The 12,113-nt window shown below is 41.4% G+C and overlaps 1 protein-coding gene across 3 annotated transcripts in view; it reads right to left on the bottom strand.

The window, feature by feature from the left end:
* Positions 1–12,113, bottom strand: part of LOC101746475 (ankyrin repeat domain-containing protein 50) — a 73,994-nt gene that overhangs the window by 6,898 nt on the left and 54,983 nt on the right. For 2 of the 3 annotated variants that reach the window (XM_062675402.1, XM_038019577.2), the window contains exons 31-38: positions 11,301–11,447; positions 9,815–9,898; positions 9,043–9,174; positions 8,098–8,219; positions 7,248–7,366; positions 6,666–6,841; positions 5,890–6,013; positions 3,518–3,604 (exon numbers count right to left, since the gene is read on the bottom strand). In XM_062675402.1, the coding sequence (XP_062531386.1) occupies positions 3,518–3,604; positions 5,890–6,013; positions 6,666–6,841; positions 7,248–7,366; positions 8,098–8,219; positions 9,043–9,174; positions 9,815–9,898; positions 11,301–11,447 (991 nt within the window). The remainder of the gene's footprint in view (positions 1–3,517; positions 3,605–5,889; positions 6,014–6,665; positions 6,842–7,247; positions 7,367–8,097; positions 8,220–9,042; positions 9,175–9,814; positions 9,899–11,300; positions 11,448–12,113) is intronic. The other variant, XM_062675403.1, reaches the window with a different exon arrangement.

Consider the following 12,113-nt stretch of genomic DNA (forward strand, 5'->3'; position numbering starts at 1 on the left):
TGGCGGCATTTACGTTGTAGACGTTTATGGTTTACGTTGTCTATGGGCTCAGGTAACCACTTAACACCAGGTGGGTCGTGAGCTCGTCCACCCAACTAAGCAACAACAAAAAAAAATACAACTACAACGACTAGTGTTGCCACGTGTTTAATGTGTGACCTGACTGACCAGTATCGACACGATATAAATAAAACATTAGTTAATAACCTTTAATTACTCAAGCGTGCTTTTGTTAAGTTTTCACACAAGCCCTTCAAGAACACGTGCCGTCACCATAATATAGCGTATCAGCAAAAAAGGTCTTGATTAAGCTACACCTCTTTAATTATTTAAGCGACCCGAAGCTAAGGTTTTTATCAGTGCTAACACATTATGGACCTAATGAACACTATTTTTACGGCTCAATTTCACGTTTTTGTTTGTTGCCATTATATTATTGGCTGACTGACGACTGATTCAGTGGTGCAGTTGTTAGCGCCCTTGATCGTTGCGCCGAGGGTCGTAGGTTCGATTCCCACATCAGGCAAACATTGTGTGATGAACAAATTTGTTTGCACCTTGTCTGTGGGTTTATTATCTATATAATGACATGGAATATTCCAAAAGTGGTTAAACAATAATAAAATACTTAATTGCGTTTCTGTCAAATATTAAGAAAACAACATTTAAAGCCTTTTGTTTCCACAAATTATTATTAACAAAGTATTCTTGAATTCAATAAAACTGAACTCATCTTGTTACTCAATGACAGAGAGTTCAATCTATGTATATAAGAAAAATCTTTTTTTTAAAATACTAACAAGGTTTTATATAAAAATTGCATAAAAAAGGTTTTTTTTTACATGTATATAATAATATGTATTTAACGCGAGTCGTTTTTTCAACCAAGACCTTAGCTTCCAGTCTACCATACCATATCCGGTTAGAGTTTAAGATTTGTTAGACCCAAAAACCAAATATCCACGCAAACAAGTTTCATATCTAACCCAAAATTAAATGGTTCTCTCTCTAAAACCTCAAACTTATAACAAAAGCCAGTCGTTAGATAGAGCTTAGCTTAGATGCGTTTGAACAAAAAGCTTTTTTATTATTGTTTGTTATTAAAATGGGCGATGAGGAGGCGAATTAAGATCATCACGCAACTAGTTAAATTAGAACCTCAAAGGATACCATACAAATATGTTCGTAATGGTCCTTGCAAACTGCGCGAAATGTGACTGATAAGCACAGACCGGAAATATGCACTAATCTGTTTGTAATGTTCTATTCTGTAAAGGCTTAAGTCATCAGAGTCGATTGGAGACAAATCCAAGTCCATTTTGAGGAACGAGAAAACCAGACCGATGTAGAGACTTCGATCGGGAATCGAACTGGTCAGTATGTATACATTAGTCAGTCAAGTTAACTAACCACTTGACCATCACAGCAACGGTCTAATGTTAAGCAGCTGTTAGGGGGCCGAATCAAAATGCCACTGATCTGCCCATTTATGATTGGTGGGGTGAATCAATGATCTGCCTATATATGAAGCTAAATAGTCATTAGTTCCAGTTTGAGTTTGGATCAATTCTGACATATTATCCAAAGACTTCGAACTCTGGTAACATATTGAGTAAGCATATTGCTTTAAGTGTGATGGGACTGGTTCTACTGATTGGTTAGAGGTCACAGCCCCACCAGAAGCGCTGGTTCAATACATGGCGATAAATGCCGCACATCGTCGTTTAGAAAGAGACAATCTTTTGACTTCGTAGAGCGCTGTCTCTGTCGCACGCTACCTATTTCGACCGTAAGCTGTCAATACATCCTAAGTGCTTTGCAAGTTTACAGAAAACCATAGAAACTAAAATGTTAACAAAAAACGAATGGTATTTTGCCGTGAAGTCGTCGTGGCCTAAAGGATAAGACGAATAGTTTCGAATCCTGCAGGCGGGTACTAATTTTTCTAATGAACTACGTACTCAACAAATGTTCACGATTGAATTCCACGGTGAAAGAATAACATCGTGTAATAAAAATCAAATCCGCAAGATTACGTTGTAGATGTCTATGGGCTCCGGTAACCCCTGAACCCCAGGTGGGCTGTGAGCTCGTCCAAACATCAATGAAATAAGAAAATAAATAAAAAATATTATGAACCTAAGTTTTTCCAAGATTTACATTGTTAAGACCAAAATACTCAAATCACATTCCTTTAGGGATGTAAGTTACAAGGTATTTCCACAAAATATTATTGGCAAAAAAAACACAAATAAGATGTTATTTCTTATTAGTGTAAGTTCTTAAAAAAGAAAACAAATTACATTTTTTAAATAATATACTCTTTGAAAAATACAAATAAAAGTAACAATTTCTAATATTATGATATAAAGCTATTATTTATTGAATTTGTTTTTGATGTAGAAATAAATTGTTTTTTTGCTATATTAAACCAAAAAAACAATTTCAATAAAAAATGTGAGTTGGGAGGTTCTGGCAGCTTACGATCGATATGACGTTTGTCAGTCGTTGTTCAGTAAGGTATGTATGTAAGGTATGGTCGCACTGTTAGCGTTTCGTGCGACAGAGACAAAGCTCTACAAAGCTGATTATCTCTTTCCACAGGTCGGTATTTATCGCCCTGTACTGTAGGGATTTGCTAGAAATATGGATGGATGATGTTTAAATTATAAAGTTGTATGAAATGGTAGTGGCGTCAGCGCATTGCAATGACGTGTCTTATGACAATGACAGTGTCATTCTGATCACAACGCAAACGTGCATCCTTCAGCCGACAAAAACGAACCCAGGCCGCGACTCAAACTGCCTCAACTCAAATGTGACATTTATCTATTATAATTGTATAATTCGTGAGGTCACCGTAAGACTTCGAATCCGTGCGGGCTTGAGGTCGCGATGTCTATAGGTTGAGTTAGCCGCAAATGGGCCATGAGCACATACCTGCTAGGTATATGATCCCATTAAAAAAATATATAATAATATATAAGGGGTTGAAAGCGACATTTTTGCAACATTACACAAGAGCTATATACAGTTCAAAATTTGGAAAAAATATATAAAAAAACTTCTAATATTTGAACGGAGTAAACTTAACTGAAGTTCAATTAAAAACATCGATCTGTTGATGCTGATATACCAAATAAAACGGACCGCCGTTGTAACTATACTGAGACCTTATAACTTATATCTCAAGGTGGGTAAATGTAAATGTCTATGGGCTTCAGTAACCACTTAACACCAGGTGGGCTGTGAGCTCTTCAAGCCATCTAAGCAATAAATAAAATAAAATTGATTTCCGTAACGATATACCCAGGAACCTTTCCAACCGAAACGCATTACTGCTTCATGGCAGGAATAGGCAGGGCGGTGGTACCTACCCGCACGGACTAACAAGAGTTCCTATCACCAGTAATCACGCAAATTATAGTTTTACTTAAAAAAACTTTAAGCCAAATTAAAGTGTAATGTCACATTTGGAAGCGAGACGCTGGAATCTATAACTGTCTCTCTCACTCACGTTTTCTTTAATATCCTGCCTCTCGTTCTCTCGATACTCCCGAATAACTTGTTGCAGGCTAGCCTTCCTTTCGTCGTCCACAATGCACTATATCATTTATATCAAATGTTATTTGAGTTAATTGAAACGAAAACAAACTTTATCGCTTTAGATATAGGGTCGAATATTGATCGCACATTACACAGTCAATGACAATGTTAACCCTTAAACTGACATGTAGGTCACCGGTGTCCTACGCGGCGCACTCAAGTAATTATGTCGATTTCTGTTACTAAAGCGCCTGGATAGTCTTTTTTGTCTGTTAATGTTTTAGTCTTTTAGGTCGTTTAGAAATAGATTCATTTTTAGTATCATTCGGATTCGACTTTCTCAGAGTCTACTAGATATTCCGACGCCTCAGTAAGAAGATCGAAGAGAGAAGTCGACATAATTACTTCAGTGCGCCGCGTAGGGCACCGGTGACCTACATGACAGTTGACATGTTAATGAAAGAACTAACAATCCCAAATCGTTCTCGAAACACCAAATTATTAGTATCTGACTCGGTGGTGGAGTACGACTCCTGCACCGATATATACTTATATACAAATACCGATATATACTTATATACATATCGCGAAGGGCTATTTGCTTTAAGCGACATTTTTGCAACTTTACACGCGAGCCATTTGAAGTTTAAAATTTGGAAAAAAAAATCATAACGAAAAAAAACTCCTTCAGCTGTTTGAATGGAGTAAAATTAATTGAAAAGTTCAACTAAAAAAAGCTTACGGCCCACCTAATGGTAAATGGTTACCATCGCCCATGGACTTCAGCAATGTCAGGGGCAGAGTCAAGCCGCTGCCAACCGTTAAGTAATCTCCACAAGCCTCGTTTTAAGAAGGACATGTCATAGCGCTCGGGAAACACCGAACCGACCAAAGCCGGATGTTACGTGGCAAAAATGATCTCTGGAAACGCGCTGTGGATGAACGCAGTGGCTCCAGGTAGTATAGATGAACTCTACTCCGGTGGCGGGCGGTGCGATGGTAAAGGTACCACCGCCCCCCTGTATCTGCTGTGAGGCAGTCCGGTTTTAAGGGTAGGGCGGCCCCCGCACTCACGGTCCCCCTTTCATCTAACCTCTGTACACTGGGGTGGACCGTTTAAAAAACACTTTCCTATCACTCGCACTATCACTATTTGTACGAAAACCATCGATTTATTAAAATTCCTGACGCGCCATCTATCGTGCGTTGACGGTACTATGACGCGAACTATCCCCGAAGCGGAACCTACAATTGTACTTATTGTACGATCATCAAAATCGTCTCTATAGCTACAGAAACGCGCAGAAGACAAACATAAGCTCATGTTTATTTACATTGATTTGAGGGTAGGGGCTTACGAGCAGATACGGTAGGCAGCGGCTTGGCTCTGCCCCTGACATTGCTGAAGCCCATGGGCGACGGTGACCACTCACCATCAAGTGGGCTGTATGCTCGTCTGCCTACAAGGGCAATAAAAAAATTAGCAGACCAGCTGGAGTCGCTTCGCGTATCACCCATCTCGAAGTTTTACTGATAAAAATCAAGGTAGTATCTGAGAAATTTCCAATACACCCCCAGTCGAGGGTCGCAGTTAATAGTTGCAATAATATATGTATATATGTCACCTATTAATGAGTTTTTGGCGGGAATGCGAGGAGTAAAGTTGTGTGATTTGTTTTATTTTGTCTATTTAATATTTCTTCAGGTATAAATGCGTAATAGCGGTGGTTTATTAACTGTTTAGTATAACTGTGAAAGTGCACAAATGTGGGAAAATGAAACAAAGCCGTAATGAACGTAACTTCTCGGGATCCTCCAAAAAGTCCACTGAAAAAGTCTCAATAAATGACCACCATTTTGCTGAGATTATATTTCATCCCATATCATCTTATTTCGTTTTCATTTCATGCCATGCTTCATATTAATCAGCTTTATTTCATTTCATATAATTTTTCATATAAAAAAGTTCATTACAATAAGACTTGACCTAAAGATCTTCCTTACCAGGTCATAAAATCCCTTAAAAATTAATTAAAAAGTGTGTGTGTGTGTGCAAGTCACCCACGGTAGAAGTGAAACTTATAAATAAGATATAGATATAAATATACTGACTATCCCACTACACAGGAGCATACATATGGACAATGTTTAGTAGACGATAGTGGGGATGCTACGAAGAGTCGCGCAAAGAGGAGACCGAGAACGTCTAATGTGTTCTATCTCATTCTCTCGGCGGCTGAATCCTATACATTTATGTGTTTGTGTCTCTATGGACTTATTTTTTCGTTTCATCGAGTTTGAAATCACAACGATTCTAAAGAAGTTTCACTTCAAAAATGTCACCTGTCGTTTTTATCGTGAGCCGGTTTGCTGTCCCTGCCCAGTATGATCCTCATGTGCGTGTCTCTGTTGAAGTGAGGGTCCGCGAGCCCGGGCTGGACGGTCGACAGGCTCGGCGGCTGGGATCCTGCCAAGCAAACATGACTCTTATTTGGTTACGTTAGATTCGAAGCAAGTCGCACACGCCACCGGGGATCCCCCGGGACGATAGTCGACAAACAGCTGGAGTCAACGCTTTGGGTATTCGAGACGGAACTCCATTCACGCGAGTCGCCATTTCGAATACAAACTAAAGTGGTTAGACATTTACACTTGGCTTAAAATTTTACGTAAGCGCACTGTTATAAGGTCCCTCTCCGAAATCGTTTTAAAAAAGAAATTATATTGAATTAAAGTTTATTGATTTATATAATATGTATCACAAAGAGGAAGGGACACCCCTTAAGCAACCGATTGACGCGAGAGCTGAGACTAGACTAACTGAAACGCGGGCTGTTTGTGAATTTACTCATGAGACTGCTGAAAAGGCATAGATATCGTAATGTATGACCGAGGGCTGTGTCATCTACTTAGGGTTCAGTAGACGGATAACAGTACGATTTACTGTTTTTCACCTCTCTATTCACTGGTAGCCTATGAGGCGGGTAGGTGAGCTCACAGGCTCAACCTGCGAGAATTTGCTAGCCCTAGCAAAAACAGTGCTTCGCTGAACCTACCAATGGATCGGAATCGTGACCCACCGTAAAAATGAAGGTGTGAGAAAGAGACAGAGAGCTCACCAAAAGCTACAGTAGGTTGTGTAGGGCTGCAGATGTCGCTGGTGGGACTCCGCGGCGGCGACGCGTACAGCGGGCTCGTGCTGTCCCGCTCGCACCCGTGGCGAGCGTCGCGCCGCCTGTCCCGCTCGCACACGTAACCGCGGAGCTCGGCGTCTCGCTCGTGCGCTATGTAACTCCTGTAAAGTGTCCAGTACATTTTTGATGAGTGATTTTAAATCAGTCACTCCCCGCTTCGGTCTTCCCCTTCTGGGAAGAGGTAGAGCTAAGATGAAATGGATGGATTGCGTGAAAGACGATATGTGTAAGAGGGGTATGATAGAAAAGTATGGAAAACATGTTAAGCCGACCCCAGGTGACTGGGAGAAGGGAAGGAGAATGAATATAAATACTATATGGATTTGACTTGATCGAGAACGTTAAAAAACTCGCACTGAGCACACTGAGTGGACTAAGGGGACCACGCGCCGACCCCCCTACAGCGTGACGAGGACATGAAGATTAGTTTTCCATATTTTGTAAATCGTTTCATGGTTCAACGTCGTCACGCGGGGCGGTAGCGTGCGTAACGTCACGAGCACCGACCTCAGCTTGGCGTCGTCCTCGGCAGCCGCGTGCTCCGGTATCGTGCTGTCCCGCTCGCGCCCGCGGCGCGGCCGCCCGCAGCGCGCCACTTGCTGCGCGAACGACAGACTCGCGCGGCCCTGCCACACCGGGGGCGCACACGATACATTAGTAACAACTTGTTTACACTCACGCACACACGTACACGCACACGGAAACCGCAAATATCACGAAACCACGTCACTCAAGTCGAACCTCGACGTCTATTTCTCAATACTGCATAGTTTTTTTTTTTTTTTATTGCTTAGATGGGCGGACGAGCTCACAGCGCACTTGGTGTTAAGTGGTTACTGCCCATATACAGCCCATAGAGATCTACAACATAAATGCGCCACCCACCTTGAGATATAAGTTCTAAGGTCTCAGTATAGTTACAACGGCTGCCCCGCCCTTCAAACCGAAACGCATTACTGCCTCACAACAGAAATAGGCAGGGTGGTGGTACCTACCCGTGCGGACTCACAAGAGGTACCTATCACCAGTAATTACGCAAATTATAATTTTGCGGGTTTCATTTTTATTACACGATGTTATTCCTTCACCGTGGAACCTTTCACCGTTCCATCAATCGTGAACATTTGTTTAGTATGTATTTCATTAGAAAAATTGGTACCCGCCTGCGTGATTCGAACACCGTGGCATCGCTAGATGCGAATGCACCGGACGTCTTATCTTTTAGGCCACGACGACTTCTATCGATTCCTGTTACATGACGTCATTCCTTCGCCATGGAAGTCATTAGTGAGCTTGTATTGGGCACGTGGTTCATTGGAGAGTTTGGTCCAGTCGGCGGGTCCGGCTGCGCGCTCACCTTGTCGTGGGGCTCCGCGGGCGGCTCGGGCTCGTGCGACGGGTGCGAGCCCCCGGTCAGGTTCGACGAGGATTTGGTCGAGTTCGAACTATGGACGCTGCGGCGTTTGAACTCCGGTGAGCCTGCGTGATTGAAGCAACTACATTCAAATATAACTTGTATTATTAGTTTTCTAATTTCAGGATGTTGTCGATTACTGAATCGATTCGAAATCGATCGATCGAATATCGATTGCACCTGAGACCGATTGAGGCCGTCAGCGCAAAAGTGGCCTAGCCCACAATTTTTCATAATTATTCCTTATAATTATGTATATTGCAATTTATTTAACAGTAATAAATTTTGATGCAAAACCGGCCTATCCATAATTTCACCCATAGATAACAGACGGCTTTGTCCCGGATGGCCCGGAGGCCTTTCCAGTTTCTGCAGTGGACAAGTGGGCGAGCAAGGAGGGGTGGGATTTACTAACAGCTGCCCGAGCGCCTCCAAAGAAGACCTAACAACTCAAGAGTAGCTGCTTCGCGAATGAATCTACTACCGGATCGGAATCGGGACCCGCTGAGAAGATCCGGCGAGAAACTCAGCGGGCTGATGCATGGGTTAGGTTGCACGTCGACCTCTTTGCCGTGTTAGACACGTACGGTTACCGGGGTCCCTAGAGCCTGCTCCCAGTGTTAGAGCTGAAGGCATCTAATACAAGAGTTATTGGATCTGATGGATCCGTAAGGACGTGGCTCCATAATAACTATGCTAAGCTTAGGCCTGTGTTAGCTTGTGTTTGTTCCTAGTATTTCCAAAAGACTGATGATAAATAAAGTCAGCTACACATGATGTAATTGGAAGGGACCCAACGACATTCCATACATCCAACCTGTTCAAGCTCGAGTCATGGTAGGACAGTGGTCAGATACAACAACACACCTCATTGGAGAGGCGACTTACCAGCACTGGGCGTTCTGGCGGCCAGCGGCGGCGCCGTCGGTGGTAGCTGTTCGCTGACCGTCGGCCACCGTTCCAACAAGCGACATATGTTCGCGTGGCCCGCCCGCCAGGCGACTTTCGCAGGCGTCCGACCTTCAAGCGTAATTAGCTCTTATGAACACTGCTTTAATTAGCATCATCAGCCTATAAGCGTCCTAATTCGACAATTGTGAGCCTAAAGGTTTTTTTATAATTGCTAAAATAGTTGGACCTGCTCTCGATCTGATATTAAGTGGTTACCAGAGCCCATAGACATCGACAACATAAATGCTATCCATCTTGATATATCAGCTCTAAGAGTCGATTTTTATAATAACACGTGAATGTAGAGTGGTAATTTACATATAAGAGCTTATAGAGGATACTATCCGTACGTGACAAAATGAGAACATACTTTAGGCATAGTTGTAATAAGGTCTATTTTACTTTTTTATTAGTCAATTTCAGGAGGCGTTTACAAAGGATATTCGGTTAGATACCAAAATAATGAAATTCTTTTCAATTTTAATTTTTTATTGCATAGATGGGTGGACGAACTCACAGCCCACCTTCTGTTTTACAGCACCACCTAGTGGTTACCGGAGCCCTATAGAGATCTACAACTAGGGTTGCCACCTTTTTTTTGCAGATAAAGTATTATAGGTACGAAAAAAAGTATATCGTATTAAAATAAAGTAAAATAATTGAACAAATTAAACAAGAAATTGTGACAATTATGACAATAGTAACTCACCACAGTGGTCGGTCTGCTGGGGATCAGCGCCATACTGCAGCAAATACAGGACGCACTCCTCGTGACCTTCCTGGGCCGCTATACCTGAACACCAATACGCACGTGAACAGTCAAGAAATAATCTCATGTCCATAAAACAACTGACGCCACCTTCGCTTAGAAACGTCTAGACGTCAAAGATAAGTAAAATAAGTTTCGGAGCAGAGTTCATCCATATTATCTGGAACCGCTGCGTTCATCCACAGTGCGTTCCCAGAGGTCTTTTTGCCACGTACCATCCGGCTATGGAATGAGCTCCCCTCCGCAGTTTTTCCCGAGCGCTATGACATGTCGTTCTTTAAAACAGGCTTGTGGTATTAAGCGGTAGGCAACGGCTTGGCTCTGTCCCTGGCATTGCTGAAGTCCATGGGCGACGGTAACCACTCACCATCAGGTGGGCCGTACGCTCGTCTGCCTAAAAGGGCAATAAAAACAAGTAAACTTTAAGAATACTGTTAACAAAAATATTGTTCATCAAACTGATAATTCAAGCAATAAATTCACTTTATCTTTTTTATAACCAGATTTTTTATGGGTCTGGGCTCATAACGTAAATTAAAACAATGTGATTTAAACTGTGACGGGAAACGAATGAATAACTTTAATTTTTTTTTTTTTTTTTATTGCTTAGATGTGTGGAATGTGAAATGTGGAATTTATTGAATGTAACGTAACATATTAGTTATAAATAAGTATTAGGAGATGTCGCTAGTGGCATCTATATTTTGATATTTACAACATAAATAACCCTTGGTCTACTATAAAAAAAAAAGTGTGATTATATATTCATTATATGTTCATCGCGGACAAACAACGTGCAACGATTTTTTTTTTGTATTGAATAAATTTTATTTTTAACTCTAAAATATATGTTTATATATTTGTTTATTTTATAGTCCGACGACAAAACTATTAAGTTAAGTCTTGTATTATTTTCTTACACATCCTATTAAAATATGAATGAAAAAAATATGAATATGGAAATATGAATGAAAAGAGATTTCTCGGTGTCCCGGTGAAATATAGCACTAAAGGCTTCGTTAAACAGAAAGCGTACTTAGCGCGCGTCAGAGCGCTAAACTGACGGCGCGCTATGACGCCGAGATGTGTTGTACTACTATGGTAAAGTACTGTTGAACAGAGCGCCAGCGCTAGCAGTAGGTACGCAACGCTCTGTCGCGGCATTAGGACGCTTTGACGTCAGACGTAATTTTGCACAAATTTTACTTTAGCGTTCGAGTGAATGTGTATTAAAATAAATTTTAATAAATTTGAATTTGAATTTAAATTTGAATTGTATTAAAAATAGTGTAAGAATTAAAATTTAAATTAAAAACTATAATTTAAAATTCTTAAAATTTATTTTCTATTTTTCAATTGGATTTTCTATAAAAGCGTTTTTTTTTTATTTTTTAAACCCAATTCCTGTATGGCAGTAAGTACGCACCTAGCGGCGTGGCTCCCTGCGAGCACAGTGCGGAGGGGTCGGCGCCGTGCCGCAGCAGCGCGTGCAGCGCCGCCCGCCGCCCGCGCCACGCCGCCGCGTGCAGCGCCGTGCGCCGCGCCGCGTCCCGCCCGTCCGCGCGCGCCCCTCCTGCCGCACACACACAACACAGATTCAGTGAACAGCTCACACACCCGGAGATAATAGATATCTACTTAATATATCTATATATTGTATGTATAATTTTATCTATAATAGTGTATTGTCAATAATACACCGCAACATACCTGTGCTATCACTACATAGTATAAAACAAAGTCGCTTTCTTCGTCCCTATATCTGTCTGTCCCTATGTATGTTTAAATCTTTAAAACTACGCAACGGATTTTGATGCGTTTTTTTTTAATAGATAGAGTGATTGAAGAGGAAGGTTTATATGCATAATAATATCCATTTAATAGTGGAGAAATCAATAATAAATTATAGTTTCCGAAGCGAAGCGAGGGCGGGTCGCTAGTATTTTTATATTTTCCAGAATTTTTAATACTAAAACCCCCTATTGTAAATGTATCTGGTTTTTGACTGTTTTTTTAATGTGAATTGTGTTTTAGTGTGCAATAAAGTGTATTGTCTCTTTCCCTCTCTCTCTCTTTTTACAAGGAATGACAAATAGGGATGTGCGCAATATAAAGTATGATACACAGTTTTTACAGTACAACGGCTGCCCCACCCTTCAACCCGAAACGCTTTACTGCTTCACGGCACAAATAGGCAGGGCGGTAGTACCTAGCCGCGCGGAACCACAAGAAGTCCTAC

Source organism: Bombyx mori, chromosome 23, assembly GCF_030269925.1.
Source record: "Bombyx mori chromosome 23, ASM3026992v2".
NCBI classification, from domain to species: Eukaryota; Metazoa; Arthropoda; class Insecta; order Lepidoptera; family Bombycidae; genus Bombyx; species Bombyx mori.